At 44.0% G+C, this 17,730-nt stretch overlaps 1 protein-coding gene across 2 annotated transcripts in view; it reads left to right on the forward strand.

Annotated features, from left to right (window-relative positions):
• The window catches only part of DDX23 (DEAD-box helicase 23), a 232,579-nt gene that overhangs the window by 106,184 nt on the left and 108,665 nt on the right, over window positions 1-17,730 (forward strand). For both annotated transcript variants that reach the window (XM_086963729.1, XM_086963732.1), the window contains exon 6: window positions 16,787-16,925. In XM_086963729.1, coding sequence (XP_086819855.1) covers window positions 16,787-16,925 — 139 coding nt within the window. The remainder of the gene's footprint in view (window positions 1-16,786; window positions 16,926-17,730) is intronic.

A 17,730-nucleotide genomic window follows, 5' to 3' on the forward strand; every position in this document is an offset into this window, starting at 1 on the left:
GACCCCCGACTTTATTATTGAGGAAACTTCTAACCTGTAGGTATTTAAAAAATCCCCTGTTATCTAACCCATATTTTCCTCTCAGCTCCGAAAATTGCATAAAGCCATCTTGTGCATACAGGTCTCCAATTTGTGTAACCCCCTTCTGTGCCCACTCTGCCATAATATGATCTCCGAAGATATCCTTTGGTAGTGACCTATTGTTAGTTAATAAAACATATCTGTTATATCTCCCAAGTTTTACCCTTTTCAAAAATGCATTCCATGTCGTAACGGCTGCCTTGACAGTTTTAAACTTAGTCCTCTTGAAATAACTGTAATCAATACACTTTAAAAAACAATTCTCTGCATTTACCCCAAGGGTTACAGCATACACATCTGTAGACATTTTCTGGATTCTATCATCGTCAGGGCTTCCACCAATAAGACCTTGGATATACTGCAACACACAAGCCATATAATATAGACGAAAATCTGGTGCCCCCCACCCCCCTTTTTCTCTCGGAAGTGTCATATATCTATATGCTCTCCGGGTTTTACCTTGGGCCCAGATAAACCTGTTACATATAGCTTCTATACAATTAAACCAGCTGGCTTCAACCAGTAATGGTACCGCCCTAAATACATACAGAAATTTTGGTAAAATCAGCATTTTAATAATATTTGTACAGCCAACTAGCGACAGGTGCAAATTGTTCATTCTGTCTAAATCTTTTTTCATTTGAGTTATCAAGGGATCCATATTATTCTCCACAATTTTACTTATATCTGCCGTCATTTGCACCCCTAAATAGGTTGCCGTACTTGTCACTCTTCCATCAATACACCTTGCCCACTGGTTTTTAACTATCTGCGTCTTGGTCGTATTCAACTTATAACCTGAAAACTGGCCAAAACTCTCAGCTTCCAATTCGATTGCCCTAATGGCAGCTACTGGTTCTGGAGTCAAAATAGCAACGTCATCCGCATAAGCTAATGATTTAAGTCTGCGCCCATTTATTACCAGTGGCAATATTTGCTGATTCATTTCCAGTTTGCGAATATAAGGGTCAAGGTACAACGCGAACAGCAAGGGAGAAGAGGGGCAACCCTGTCTTGTGCCTCTCTGAATGTTAACTGCATTAGTGTAACCTCTACTAATTCTTATCTTGGCCGTAGGGGCTATATATAGCGTTTGCATAGCCTTTATAAAGCCTGGTCCTATGCCATGCCACCTTAAAACTTCCCACAGATATCCCCATGAGACCCTATCGAAGGCCTTTTCGGCGTCAAGGAACACTGCCGCCATTGGTTCTTCCAGGATATCTGCAGCATCGAATGCCGTGATAACCTGCCTGGTGTGGTGAGTTGTCCCTCTCCCTGGAATAAATCCATGCTGAGAGGGTATAACTAAGGATTCGATTTTCTTAGAGAGTCTTTTTGCCATTATTTTTGAGAACACCTTTGCATCGGCATTCATCAAAGTGATGGGCCGGTAGGAGCCTGGGACGTCTGGTGGTTTACCTTTCTTAGGAATAACTATGATGTCCGCGCCACCCCAGGAACATGGAACAGTTTCACCCAATTGTGCCAGCTCCATTATTTTAAACATATCCTCTAACAGGGGGGTCTGGAATACCTTATAAAATTCAACTGGGATCTGGTCTGGGCCAGCAGCCTTCCCAGATGGGAGTTCCTTCAGTGCTTCTACAAATTCCTCCACCTTAAACTTTTCTTCCAACTCAACTCTGTCTGACTCCTCCAGATGAGATGGCTCAACATCCCTCAGGTATGCCCGCATATCCTCCTCACTTCCATGTCCATCTGCCTTATACAATTCCATATAAAACTGCCTAAAGACCTCCCTAATCTGCTCTGTATCTTTAACTTTAATTCCATAACTGTTTTTCATCTCCTTAATATCAGCCATCCCGTCTCTCTGTCTAGCTCGCACCGCTAGAATATGCCCCACCCTTTCGCTAAGTTCATATGCCTTTTCTTTATTGGCTAGATATTTCTCCACCGTCTTTTTTGCCATCCCTTCCATAGCTACAGCTTTAAGGACAACTAATTTTAGCAAAATCTGCTCCACTGGCGTGTGTGCTTGTATGGCCAACATAAGCTCCTCCTCAGCCTCCCTTAGTACTTCATTATTTCTTTCTAATTCCTCCCTTTCTCTTCTTTGTGATCGGATAACATAGCTTAAGGTCTCTCCTCTTATACCGGCTTTAAAAGCATCCCACACAATTCCTGGTGATGCAGTACCTCTATTGATTGTCCAAAATTCATTAATCCATGCCACCATCCTTTCCCTATATTCGCTATCCTGCAGGAGTGCTCTATCAAAGGTCCACTGTGTTGGCTCCTTATTTCTCCTTTGCCCAATGTTTACATCTAGTACAAGTGGGCTGTGATCTGATATGATCCTCGGTTCTCTTACTATCCTTGCATCTGTTATCAGCCCTCTTGTGATTAAAAAATAATCCAGCCTGACTAAAATCTGATGTGGTGCTGAGAAGAAAGTACTCCCATCGAGATTCGGATGACAATGTACCCAAGGATCCTCTAAAGAATTATTCTTTACTAAGTCGGCTAGGGCCCTATAGGTTCTTTTTTTCCTCCCCAAGTACCTCCTTTTAGGGTCTAAAAAGCTACTATCTAAATCATGAATATTCAGATCACCACATAGTATAATAGGCTCCGGCCAGCGAGCAAGTTCTGTGTCTAGAAATTGTAAAATATCTGGATCATCTCCAGTAGAGCCATAGACTGAGACAAGTGTAAGAATTTCCCCCCTAAACAGTAGTTCAACTATGGCCCACCTCCCCCAGTTATCCTCCAGCTTTCTTTTAACTATTATATCCTGTTTCCTGCCCAGTATCGCCACTCCTCTTGTTTTAGTGTTCTGATTGGTTTTTGCCAGCACCTTAAAGCCTAATTGGTCAAATAAACCGGCCTTGGTCCCCTCTATATGTGTTTCCTGAATACACACTAAATCTGTTTTAAAAGATTTTAACAGTGCCGCTGTTTTTAACCTCTTATTGATCTCATTAAGACCACAAATATTAATTGATACAATTCTACAGGACATTAGTAATTCTTGACATTACCATTTCCCAGTTTAACCAGCCGGAATTAATAATTACCCTTTTGTTGTGCGCCTCAGCCCCTACAACCTTTTTTTTTGAAATAAAGCCTTTTTTACCTCCTTTTACCACACCACAACTGTGCCCATAACCGCCCTGTAGGTCTCTCCCCTCCCCTCCCCCCTCCCCCATCCCCCCCTTGCCCCCCACCCCTTGGGAACCCCCCCCCCCCTCTCTACAGGCAAATAGGCCAATCCTGGCCTATGTGTAGCCGACCGAACTCTGCAGTGTCGCTACTCTCTCCCATCCTTTCAACTAGCTGCCTTATGGAGTTTTTGGTGGAGATCTCCGGGGAGACTGTGACAGGGTTCTGGTTCTTGCTCCCCTCTCCTTCCCTTTATTTATCTCTGTGATTTCTGCCAGATATTCTGCCGCTTTTATCTCAGATGTAAACATCTTGACATAGCCATTCCTGATGACTTTTAATCTAGATGGAAACAGAAGATATGCTTCTGCCCCCTGCTTCTGGAAAGGGCCAATCATCTGTCTTAATTTCCACCTTCTTTCCACGGTGACGTGGCAAAAATCTGGCCTTGAGAAAAAAGTATTACCATCCACTGTAATTCTTGAATCAGGTCTAGCTTTGTCGATTAACTCCTGTCTTGCTAGGAAGTTACCCAAAAAAACCAACATTGCTCTTGGGAGTTCCTTCTCCTGCCCTCCCCGGGGTTTCTTCTTGAACAGTGGGTACCTATGTGCTCTTTGCACCTCCACATCCCATTGCCATTTTGAGTTAGGAAAGGCCTCTTCCAAGATCCTAACCACGTACCCTCTAGGATCCTGTCCCTCTTTTCCCTCCTCCACCCCCAAAAGTCTCACATTGTTCCTTCTTTGACGATTTTCAAAGCTTTCCAGCTTCCACTGGAGGTCTTCCACCACTTTTTCTTGATCCGTCTTAAAAGTCTGCCAATCTGTCACTTCGTCCTCCACCCTACTTGTCCTCTCTTCCACTTGTAACACTCTTTCCTCGACCTCTTCCTGCTTTCTGCTTACTTTCCTTAATGATAGTTGCAGCTTTTTTGTGTCTCTTTTCGCTCTTCTGCTCTCAGTTCTTGCCTCCTTTTGCATCTGCTTCAGGGTTCCAAACAGCATTTCTAAGGTTACCCTTTGGTTATCCTGCTTTCCCTCCTTTACCCCTCTTCCCTGCTCACTTTCTTTGTAGGTCTCTGAAGTAGCGGCATAGTCCCATGATAGTTTCTTAGACATGCTACTTCTTGAGCCTCTTCCACTTCTTGTTTTTGCTCCCAAAGTACCCTTTTTCTTTTTTGTCCCTGATTCGCTAGGACAGTTACTAATGTCTGAGTCGGGAGTACATTCAGTCCCGCTTTCCTCCTCCTCTGTTTCCATCTCACTTAGTTCTGATGAGTCTGTTCCCTCATTAACCGAGAAAAACTCTGGTGAGCCTCCCCTCGCGCTTCTGTCAAGGCTTTTATTATTTCTCCCCAAGTCTGGATCCAGACAGAGCCTATGCTGTGGCCCCTGCTGCTCCGTTAAACTCTGCGTGCTACCCCAGCTTGCTTCAGTAGCCTTCGGACGATTGTCAAACAGTTCCGCCTCTACTGACAAAAGAGCGTCTAGCATTAGCTCGTTATTTGCATTTGTAGTTGTAAGTTGTTTAGGGACATTAATATTGTCACTGATACTGACCGGGTCACATCCCAAAGTCTTACCCGTCGCCGCCTCCGTCTCCTCTCCTCCCGCGGCCTCAGGAGCTTCTGCTTGCTGCTCTGCATTCTCCATACCGCCTCCTACGCTGCTTCTCTGTTGCCTAGCAACCAGGGCTTCGCTGCTTGCGTCCTCGCGGTCTGCGGCGTCTGCTTCCGCGTTTGTCTCTTTGATCCTCTGCTCGCCGGTAACTGTCGACTGCTGTCCCCTCTGCTGCTGCGTGTCTGCGGTGAGCTCTATGCGGGGGACCGCCAGAGGGATCTTCGTAGTGAACGACTCAGGTAAGGTCGCTTGCCTCTTCTGGTCCCTTCCGATTCCATGAGCTGCATGCGCTCGCTGGGGCTTCCCGTCTGGTGCGTTCTCTTTTGCAGATTTGAGCAGTGCTGATCGGGTCTCAGGTCCCGCTTCTAATTTCTTCTCCTGCTGCTTTACTGGCGTATTCTTCAAATTTCGGCCCGATAAATCCGGCGCTTTCCTCGCAGGGGCTGTCTTTGGGATAGCCCCCTCTCTCATAGCGGCGCCTGAAGACTTAGTCGATCCTGCTGCTGCTGCAGGTTTATCTTTATCCGCCTTCGATCTTTGGGACATCTTCGGGAATACTTTCATTCCGTTGAGAAAACTTCTCCAACAGCTAAGCCAGTCTATCAGTTTCCTCTTCACTCCTGTTACAGGGAAGTCCCACGATCCCCTCAACCAGACCGGTTTGAATACATCAGCTGTGGCAAGGGAAGTCCGGTCAGTCAGAACCCACATCCCTGGGGTCACCAATACTCCATCATCCTAGGATAGGAGAGAGTGTAGAGTGCGACTTCTCTCTACAGAGTCACGGCGGCCATCTTGCCTCCCCTCTGCAGAATTTCTTCTAGACCTATTGCATTTCCAATGCTTGTTAATCTTGGTATTGAGAGCATACATAGAATAAATATCATTCCGTGCTCTTCTAACCAATTTTAACACACTCTTTTGTCTTGGTTTCTTCTTTATTGCACTCACATTTACTTGCACTGCACACCACAGTCCCATTTTTCTTCCCACTCCTTAAGATCGAGTGGTAGACCACACTGTAGCCTACAACCACAAAAGGGACCTCCTTACCACCAGGTCATCCTTTGATTGTGGCACTGATCTTCTCAGACGGGTGGTCCGGATAAAATCCCAAATGATGAAGGGCGGATCCGTATGGTGACTGATGGGTATTTTCCTCATCCCTTGAGAGCCTTTTGTGCCGAATCAATTTTTAACTCTGGGTGATCAGGGTACTGTGGTGAATTAGATGACTATCATACGACTCTGAGCTGTGTCTGGCCCTAGACCCACTGGTATCTTCTGTTGTGTTTCGAGTTAGCAAAAGGTACATTACATATACGAACTCGAAAGTTTCAAGACGGAGCCTCGCAGTAAGCTACTGCCCGGCCACCATCTTCTGCGGAATGACAAAAACACGCCTTTGCTGGAAAAGAACAAGCAACCGCCCACCGCCGCATGACGCACGAAAATGGGCGGGATGAGTAAAAATCGCCGGAACGCCCACGAATCCGCTCGGGGAATGAGTGACGCATCTCTGTTCCAATGGCTAGCCTCCATTTATGGAGCTAGCCGATGGAACAGAGAGGCGGAACAAAGCCCCAGACTGTTCTCAAAAGATTCGCCTGCACTGCTGCGCAGCTGTTCGCCAGGCGAAACCTAAAAAGGGGAAGCAGTATAGCGGTCAACAGCTCAAGATACCCTCTAAAGACCACTGCGAGTATCCCATTTGGGCAGAGTGCCCTGTGGCTCTAATCTTTTGCAGAGTTTTGGAAATGTCAGGTCCCAAAACGATGTTTCCTGGTACCTGATTTTAGGGCAGTCGACCTGGGGCGCAAAGTCCTCATCTGGGGCATTCGCTGCAGCATTTAGGTTATGGACATGAGCAAGCCACTTGAATTTGGAGACGGCGTTCACTCTTGTTGTTACAGGGCATTTTTCTTCTTTAGATCATCTACAGATCTGCCTGTCCGGGTTTGCTCATCAGCGAATACACATGCAGCCATTCTACCTGGACTTGACTGCCCAAACCTTCCGTTTGTGTTGTTTTTTGAAGGCTTGCAGTCTTGTTAGCAAATCTGCTTTGGCTTTGATGCTACGTTCTCTTTGGCAGATATTTTGGAGCCTACGCAGCCTCAATTTGCTTGCATTGATGTGGGGATTGATTACTTTTCGTGGGGATTTGGGTGTGTTGAATTGAGTGCGGGAGTGGCCACCAAGCACTCTTCGTAATTCACTGACCACTGGGACCCAGTTAGCCAAGAGAGTTACACCATTTAGGGTCTTGAGATTCCCAGGCTTTTTGTTTTTGCAAGTTTACTGGACCCCATTTAATCCTTCTGATTAGATTGTGTCTTTCCTCGCCCATACATTCAGCAATTATCTTAAGGTCTTTTTGAGCCGGTAAGAACTGACATAGAAGATAGTGACAAGTTGAAGATGAACACTCTCTGAACGTGATAAGATGTCAAATATAGCTACAGCATCCAATCTCCTAATTGTTGCATTCACATAATCCAAGGTGCTTATTCCCTTGAAGAACTCAGGCTATGTGCTTGAAAAAAGGTGGCTAACAAATTGCCAGTTTCATATCCTAATGCCAAGTTTGTCAGGGTAGTACCCATGGATCGTTGGTTAAAATCACCACAAATTATGACTTCATTTGTTGGATTATCGTACAGAATGGATTCGAGTGAGCCATGGAACCTGGTTAGCCTTGCCAGGGGTCCTGTGTCAAAAGCAGTTTCGGCCATTTATTTGCAGGCCTTCTAGGGACTCCAGTTGGAACATTTTATCATGAGGTTTGAAGGTGTACTTTAAAGTCTAAGACAAGGTTCACATAAATTGCAAGTCCACCAGAAGCTTTCCCAAATATGTTGGCTATTCCAGCTGGCTGGAAGAGTTCGCTGCATCCCGGGATTGTGATAGAGCTGGTTGCCCAGGTTTCTTGGAAACCGAGCAGGTCTGCGGACTGAACAAGGGTCATTACGGCTGCAGACTTTAGTAACTTCTCAAGGCCTGCCACGTTCCATGATATAAAGATTATACAACGGTTCCTTTTAGGTTCACACTGTGCAGAGTAGCTGCCTTAGGAATAACAAAGTAATTCCTTACGTTGTTCGGAAGTGTTGTGCATAGCCACCTCCTGTGGTTTCCTTGTTTTGGATTTCCAATTCGCTCTAAGACAGGTTTTTGTCTCGGTTGTCATGGGTGCATGATATGCTCAGTTTGTTAGAAGTCAGATTAAGTTGAGAGTTTGCAGCTCCCGGAGGATACTGCGTGGTCATGTCCAGGGCCTTGAATGGGCTTCTTGTTCCTTCAGAGGCTGAGGGCATTTTGGGGCCAGTGGTCCCCTCATCTCTAGCCCTCATTTGTCAAATGAGGTTTTGCAAGACAAGATGTCTGCGATTAATGCAAATGTTGATTCTGGCATATTTAGGCTGTTTGTCAATGTTCTAAATTTGACTGCCAAGATATCTTCTGTGGTTATTCTTGCAAGTTGTCGGTGGTTTGAAGCAGTCTTAACAGATTGGATCAGTTTAAGATATCGTGTTGGCCCTCGGAGTGATAGAGGGGTTTGAGGAGCAGTTTTGCTGATTTTTGTTCAGATTGTGTTCGTTGATGGAACTGTTGCTACTCATGGAGCTGGCTGCAATCTTATCTCCTAGTTTCCCTTCCCGGTACTGATTTACACAAGTTTGCGAGATAGTCATATTGTCCAGGTCTGCTGTTTTAAATGGAATTGGGGGTCTTTGTGAGGTTAGTATTTATTTATAAAGTTTTATATAGAGCGAACAAGATCCCGAAGGATATCCGAGCGCTTTACAAAAATGATGGAAGGAAGCACATAAAAGCAATAATGACATCGAGTAAGAATACAAAAAAAACAAGGAATAAGTATAGGCTATTGCCAGGCATTTGTTATTTAATTGAGCCTTAGATAATCATGAAACTGGAAGGGAATCTCCTGGTTGTGTATTTGTATTGGCCTCTTTCCAGGGTTGTCTTATGCTGGGCAGGAGGGCACACAAGTTTCTTTAGGTTGATTTGTATTCCCTCAACTCTGTATCATCCTAGGGGGTGGAATTCCCAAGAAGGTAGAGTACACATTGTCCGGGATTTCAGTTGCAGGTTGTGCCTGTGCTTGAGGCACCTTTTATATTGCTAGTTGTTCTTTTTTGGCTTTGTTTTGAGCCTTTTTCATCCTTTTCCTGGATCTTTTTGATAAGGATCTGCTCCATGGTTTAGTCGCCTGAGTTGGTTCACTGAGATTGGCACTTGCGATGGTAGATGCACTCCATGGTCCTCCAATGCTTACTGACTTTGTGGTGGATGAAATAGCTGGGAGAGCCATCTAGGTGTGTACTGTTAAATTTGCACTTAGTTGGTCATTGAAGATTGCGAGTGTGGCGCCTGCTGGAGTGCCTAGGTTGCACCACTAAAAAACTATTTTTTGAGTGGCACTTGGTTGTTCTTCAGGGGCCCAATATCTATGGTCACTGGGTTGACCTAGTTGCCCAGTGACAGGGCTGCATTTTGTGAGTAGCTGGTGATAGTTTCCGAACTGGCCACCAGTGCCATAGTGCCTGGTGATGATTGTGAGCTGGCAGCATTTGGTACCACAATGGTGACTAAAGAAGTCTGGTTTGAAGTGTACATGAGGTGTACAGTGAGCGCCTGTGTTGATCGGCCCTAATACAACCTGTTTCCTGTCTGTTATCACAGTTGATAAAATGTCCAGAAGGGTGCTTAATTTTTCTACAATTGGATGGCAGGAGCTGGTGCTGGCCCTTTCACAGGTTATATTATCCGGTTGGACATATGGGTCAAGGGCATCTAATTTACACTCCAGCCTGGTTATGGGCGTGGCTAATGTGTTTATCAAGTCTAGTTGAAGTTCCAGCTTATCTGACTGCCAGGTGAGGGCGGTTATTGTGGTGGTCAGGGTGAAATTAATGGAGGCCAGTAAGTTCCTCTAATCAGTGTCTGCGTGAAGGAAAGAATGGCCTGGTCCTTCACCATTAGTTAGTAACTCTGTCTGGTTGAAATTCTGGGCCAGAAGAGACCAATTGTCATTCAATATGGAGATTTGGGTGCATTTCTCAGAGTTTATCTTTGAAATAACGGCACTTGGTTGAGTGCTAGTGCCGGAATGGTTTTAGTTGTCAGTTGCTTCCAGCCAGTCCTGTGTTTGCATCCAGAAGCACGACGTCCTGAACCAGGTAGGGTGTAGATATCTGCACACTGTTGGTATCGGAGGGCCCAGGAATTCATTGGGCTGGTTCATTTACTTTGGTCTACAAAGAAGCCCTTGCGATGCAAAGGCTCTGCTTGGGTTTGGAGGGGTGGGGAGGTAGAGCAGTATGAAGGTTTCTAAGAATATTTGTGTCTTTGTGCAACATAAATCCAGCCTTTGCATTGCGTGGAGACCCTGTCCCCATTGTTGGACTTATTGTTAATCTTGGGTTTCATTCCAGTGATGCACTTAGTAGGCTGTCAGATGATAGTTCGATAATGCAAATGTCCATGCAAGAGGCAGGGCTATAAGAGATCTGGTGACACAGCCCTACTTGGATAGTGTCTGTGGGTGGGACCAGGATTGAGTGTTCTGAATGGGTAGAAGGCACAGAGGCTGCTTGAACTACTTGAGTTGATGGGACTGATGTTTCAAGTTGGGAACTCCTGCCCTTCCGAAATAAATATTTAATTGTTTTTGCCTTGCAGGAGAGGTATTTGCTCCCAGTATTACTTCGAGTTGGGTGGGGTGCTGTCGCACTGGGTCTTGGGGTGGACTTGGAGTTCTTCAAGCAGGCCCCAGTCCGCAACCCTTTTTGTGCTGAATTGCTCATTTCGCAGCTGAGGGAAGTCTGGGTCACATGAGCGGATGCTGCGGGTAAGGTTGGGACTGGGACCAGGCCAGCTTGAGGTTTACTTGACGTTGAGCCTTTCTTTTTTGCCTTGGCACTTAAACGTCTGTAGTGGCAGAGTTTATATGCTAATTTGCAACCTAATAAAAAAAGGATTGTAGGGTCTATCATATTTCCTTTGTGTGAGTTGGTCCCTGTATCTGGTCTTAAGAATGCTGGTGACATATGATTTGGCCCCCTGGGGTTTCTGCGCACTTGGGCCTCCTGTTGGGTGGGGGGTGCGTCTGTAAGACAAATGCTTGGCATATATATTACCTATCTTGCAGATGTGCTGGAAAGCTCAGTGAAGGGGTCAGCTGATGTAAGGAGATGCAGAATGAGTGGGGATAGGAGTGATGGAGCAAGGAAGCTTACAGAGTGGTGCAAGTCGCACCGGAAAACATAGCCCAACCACTTCCATACCCCCCTCCGACTTTACCCTAGGGCCGTGGGACTAACACCGATGTCATACTCACTTACTTCTGTACCTGCATCAACCCTTGGATTGGGCCACCACTTGCCAGATTTCTTAAGCAGCGGCAATAAAGATACTCCGGAGAGGGAGAGCAAGACAGTTATAACACACCATTTCACAAGTGGGGCATGCCACTAGCAGATATGTTAACCACAAAAGATGATCAATGCCAACACCCCACTTCCAGATATCCTCAGTCTCGAGGACGTTCTGTGAGATTGGGTTAGCGAGGGATGCATGTCTAAGCTTTTTCCCCTTTTCCCTCTCAACTCAAATGTTATGCAGAAAACATATCAAGCAGCAGTGACACGGATACTGATGCTCCTATAGGCAAAAAAAAAAACTTCCTTGGTTTACCTAACTCTTAGAACTGTTTTTTTCTGCCACATTGCAAACTTCCACTTCTACCAGATTTACTAACTTGACTTGGAGATTTGGTTCCTGGTGTCATAGAGTTTGGGTATTTGCATTTACCTCTTTTTTTCCCATTTTTATTGATATCACAAGAGACAGAGTAAAATAAATACTTTTACAATTCAGAACATGATTATACCAAAGAAAACAAAAATATACATAAGCATAAAGAGAAACCAAACAGAGATATAAACGCAGAGGTAGAGAAAATAAACAATAACAAATCTGCGTTTGAATGAGCCTTAATTTAGTATCTGAGGCCAAGTACATATGAAATTACTCTCCCCAGAATAGAATGTCCCATACTCCCTCTTTTTTCCTCAGAGGGTTAGTCTTGCTAGTGCTATCTCCATAGTGTGTATTTCATTTACCAGAGCCCACCACTCAATAACGTGCGGTGGATCTGGAGATATCCATGCCCTAGCTATAGTTAATCTTGCACAAGCATATAGAATAGAGTTCAAATCTTTATTTGGGCTATTTGTTTCCTGCAGATCTAATAAAATCAAATGAGCTGAAAGGGGTGGTGATATAATATGTTTTCTATCTAATATTCCTACGACGCCCTTCCAGAACTCTGATAACGCCGGACATGAGAAAAGCATATGGACAATATCAGCAGCTTCTAATTTACATTTGGGACAACTGGTACGTTCATTTGAGCGATTATCTAGTACCCAACTTGAGATTCTTTGAGGAGTGTAGTATAGTTGGCAAATAGTTCTGTAAGACTGCAATCTCATACTAGAAGACTGTACTAATCGGTTGAGTTGGGTAAAGGAAGTAGATATCTGCTTGGGAGTTATACTTAATCCTAGCCGGTCGGACCTTTTGGATGCTAACTTAACACTATCATCTCCCTTTGCCAGGTTCAAAAGACAATAGCTTTTACTGATAAGTGACTTAGTCCTATCTGAATATAAGCATTGTAGAATATCCGAGTGTCGGACTTCTTTAATATTGATTCTCCGAACTAGAAAGTCTTGAATTTGCATGTATTTAAAATACATTCTATCGTTCAGATTATATATTAATTTAAGTGATGAAAACCCTAATAAACCATCAGGTCCGTAAAGATCTCCCAAAGTTTTAATGCCATGGCTGGACCAAGCTGTCCCTTCCCCGTCTGAGAATAATTCTGGAAGTCCTGGGTTTCCCCATAGCCTTAGTTCAGCATTTAAAAAAGGCGTTTTATCAAGAATCATAATTTGCTTCCAAATTTGTACGATATGCTTAGCAGTCTTAAACTTGACTTGTTTGAAGTAATTTGGGTCATTTGTTCGGGCCAAAAATTGTTTACTATCGTGCCCTAACATAAAATAATGAAAAAATAAGGAGTTGTCATTTCTCAGTAGGCTACGTATCTGATGAAAAAAAGAAGCAAAGAAATATAATCTAAAGTCGGGGAACGTTAATCCCCCTTTGTCAATTGGGAGCTTTAGCAGATTTATTGCTCTCCGAGCCTTTTCATAGCCCCATATATAGCTGCTACAGACTCCATCGAGTTTTTAAAAAAAAAGGTTATTGGGGCGTAACGAAATCGATCTAAATAAATAGAGAAATTTGGGTGCTATTTTCATCTTTATTAAATGTATACGTCCAACCAGGCTTAATGGTATCTTGTGCCATTTTTTTAAAGATTTAGCCACTTCCTTCAAAAGTGAGTCATAGTTAAGGGCTATTATTTCTTCGATCTTTGCAGATATTTTAACACCTAGATACACTGCATTGGAGCACAGACCAGGTACCAGCCCTGGTGGATTATAGTTGGTGATAACCTGAGTTTTATTTATATTTAATTTGTATCCAGATACATTTCCGAATTGTTTTGCCTCTTCTATTACAGCAGGTATAGCTTTAAGTACATCAGTAGTAAAGATAGCGACATCGTCCGCGTATGCGGTAATTTTTAAGCTATTCCCCATGTGCTGGAATGGACTCATATCATCCTGTGCTAATAGTGCATTAAGAAATGGCTCCAATGATAATGCGAACAGCAGGGGTGAGAGAGGGCACCCCTGCCTTGTTCCTCTTCCAATTGGAAAACTGAGAGAGCTCCTTCCTGCATAACTGATCCTTGCCATTGGTTGATGATATAGCGACCGAATCCATCCAAGGTATCTACCCCCGATGCCAAAGGCCTCCAGAACAGCCCACAAAAAATCCCACCCCACTCGATCAAAAGCTTTTTCAGCATCTAACATGATCATTCCGAGTGAGGTGGGATTAATCGATGCTATATCAAAAGCCGTGATGGCCATATTAATATGGGCGGTAGTATCACGTCCTGTGACAAATCCGTGTTGTTGAGCATTGACCAGTTCGGGCATGAGAGGTGCGAGTCGATTTGCCAGTATTTTAGCAAAAGCCTTGGCGTCTGCGTTTATCAAAGATATCGGTCTATACGACCCGCACTCATCTGCAGGCTTTTGTTTTTTAAAAAAGAATACCAGCTTAGCTGTTCTCCAAGAAGGGAGAGCCCTCCCAGTATCGCCAATTGAATCTACGATCATTTTGAATAAAGGGAGTAATTCCTGTAAGCATGTTTTATATTGCATTTACCTCAAGACTGTATTGGTACATTGAACAAGGCTAGGCATCTTAAAACACAAGCTTCTTAAGTTGCAAAGTGGAATAGCTTTGAAGGTTACTGTAGATTACATATTAATTATTTTCAGGCTTCTCCAATGGATATTATTCAATACATACATATACTACAGCAGAGCGGTTTAGACTTTCGGTTAATGTGTTTCACAGGCAGCAAGCCCATGCTCTGTTGTAGTGGGGTTCCCCCTCCTGTATGCTGAGATCAGACCACCCACTTGCAGGACAGACCCTGACCCTCTTGCATAGCTTATGTGTCTTGTCATTGCACTTCTGCAGAGCAGATCCTACAGGTCAGACCAGAGCACCCTCTCTTGTACACTGAACCCATTCACACCCATTTAAAAACAAGATATCCACACACCCAGCTGCATATTCCTGCTCATTCCCTACGGGTTCCAGCACACCTTCCTCCACATTTTGGGTGACCATCTAACAGACAATTTTTCTTTTAACATTACAGGGTTAATTCTATTCAGGCTGATGGGGAAGGGATCATTGACTGCATTTGTCTGTAAAAAAGGGAAAAAAAAAAGTGGGGTGGGGAGGGCACCAGCTATCAAACCTATTAATTATTAGAATGTATACACAAAGCCATTAGTCAGTGTGTGTGAATGCCTAACTTTCTTATTATTCATAGCCATTTTTTGTGCATTTTTCGAGACTGACCAGGACCAGAAATGCTGCCCAATATACATACCCCCATTATGCATCTATGTACTTTGAATGTACTTATGGATCTATATATTTATCACTTTCTTCTAATTTAGCATTTCCAATGCACGTCCCTATTTCTCAGCCTATACTTCGCTCAATATATCTTCAACATTCACTCTCTCATTTAACCCCAAACCACTACTATGATCCCAAAATAACTCTTTCTAGACTCTCTCCTACTCTACCCCTCCTTACATCATCTTACATCTTTTTCACTATACCGATCCCACAAAGCAAACCTTTCTAAACTCTTCCCTCTTTTCAACTCCTCCCCAACCCTTCTCAATCCAAATAACTGACTAACATATCCACCACTAAAATTACTTTCATGTTTCACCATACTAATTCAACACTAATCCTGATGGTTGTATTGTATTATATTGTATTGTATTGTATTTATTATTTGTAACGCGCAACTGTCACCCTACGGGTATCCTGGCGCCCAAACAGGAAGTAGTCAGATGGTTCCAGAGTAGCTTGCTACTTGCGCTTCAAAACCCCATCAGGGGTAGCAAGCGCTATATAAATACAAACCTCTTTCCCTTCACTATCCCGCCACCTACCCTTCTCTACCCAAATAACTGAATAACATATCCACTACTCCAATTTCTTCATATTTTACTATTTTAATTTTCAACACTAATTCTTTGAGTTCCGGAGTGGTGTACTACTCGCCAGAAAAACGCTTCAGCATCGATCAGGGGTAACAAGTGCTATATGAATGCAAACCTTTCTTCCCCTTTTATCCCTCTGCTATCCTTCTCACTCCAAATAACTGACTAATATTCACCACTGAAATTACTTTCATATTTCACCATATTATTTCACCACTAATCCTTTATGTGCTTCCTGAATAGCATGTTTCAACACCCCATCAGGGGTAACAAGCACTATATAAATACAAACCTTTTTTTCCTCCTCTATCCTTCTGCTATCATTCCAAAGAAATTACTAACCTATCCACCACTTAAAATGTACTTGCATGTTTCACTATACTAATTCAATACTAATCCTCTATGGGTCCCGGAGTAGCGTGCTACCCGCCGAAAAAGCGCTTCGACGCCTCGTCAGGGGTAGTAAGCGCTATATAAATCCAATTACAATACAAAATAAAACATTCAAAAGAATGTACCTCCAGTATTCAAATAAACCATTATTAGAACTAACTTGTTGTTTCAGTCATACCAATGTATTTGTTATTGAGGTATGTCCTTTTGAAAGTTTTATTTTGTCATGATGCCATGCACAAAAAATGTTGATGAATATTTTCTTATAAAGTTATATGTTCACACGTATTGTCTGACGGCTATGTGTATGGTTTCTATTGATTGGTTGGATTTGGTGGTTAGAGGGTTCCCCCTTTTGTTTTGACACTTCATGCAGACAAAGCAAAAACCTATATTCCTACTGAAGATGCTACATCGCCCTACTGGGAACCCGACCCTAGATGCCTCTTGTGCAGAACACACCTTCCAGAGACTCCCATCAAGAAGATCTCAGATGATCGACTACAGACCAGGCCATATTTATTCTTCTGCAGACTAGATGCCAGGTGTCCCTCTGCAGACTAGATCTCAAGTCACCATTGTGCAGGTGGGTCTGAGATGATTCATGCAGACATGATGATAGCACTCTTCTTCAGACCCGATACCAGCTTATCTTTCTGCAGATGCTAGCTCAACATACGATAGAAGGTAGCCAGTACACTTTCTTGCAGATCCCACCTGCACCAGATCCTTGCATGCCAACTGCAGATCTCTCTTCACACTTTTAAAGACCTCTACACAGTCTTCCAAATAGCAGAGTGCAGCACACATTCCAGTGCCCCAGTCAAAAGTACCTGTGATCTTTTTCAGCCCAAGTTCCTCTCTAAAGCTGAGCGTGAGGCAGTGGCCCTGAAGCGGCGACAGCAAGAGGTTGAGGAACGACAGAAGCTGATTGAAGAGGAGCGTAAGAAGAGGAAGACCTTCCAGGAAATAGGGCGGAGGATGATGGGTAAGTGGCCTCTGGTCCTTTGTGCTTCACTACCACTTTTGGTAGACTACAAAATGAATGAGAGCAGCTGTCAAGTGGAAGCCAAGAAGTCTCTGACTTTAATGTAAGCTCTCTGTGAAACACGTTTAGACACTGACACACATGCACTGTACCTTTTGCACAGTGTGCCCTTCTCAGCTACTCAACCTAGGACAGATGTATTGTCGACCTGGCTGCGTCCCAAATCTGTGTTTGCAGACTCTGCAATGAAACCTGAACAAATAAGACATATCAATTTGGCATAGTGTAAAGACGTTGTTTGTAGTGATTTGTTGAAGTCTTTTCTTATCAATCTTCATGATTTGTAATGCAGCCTGATGGGGAACATGCAAAGTGCGCATGACTGTATGGGCGGGCCAAGACGGCTGGCCAAGCAGTCATGCCCACTTTAAAGTGTGCAAACCACTCCTCCAACTGCTCTGCAGCTAGCACAGCCCTACCCTCACCTTTACAGTGCCAGAAAATAGTGGGGGGAAAAATGACAGTTATTATCATACTTTTGGGGGGCGACGCTCCTCCACCTTAGTGGAGGAGCCGCCACTGCTCACCCTGCCACTTCTGGTTACATGCCCTGTACACCCTTCTGGATTACCCACACTTTGCCCATTTGGGTTATAAGTCCGGTGCACCTCTCAATTACACATTCTGCCCACCTCTGCTAAGCACAATTTGTCTCGCACACCCTGACCCCCCCCCCCTCTATCACATGCACTCTGTCTCTTGTGCACCCTAACCCCTACTGCCCCCTCTGTTACACTCCTCCTGC

The sequence above is a fragment of the Lissotriton vulgaris genome, chromosome 1_1 (genome assembly GCF_964263255.1).
Source record: "Lissotriton vulgaris chromosome 1_1, aLisVul1.2, whole genome shotgun sequence".
Lineage (NCBI taxonomy): Eukaryota > Metazoa > Chordata > Amphibia > Caudata > Salamandridae > Lissotriton > Lissotriton vulgaris.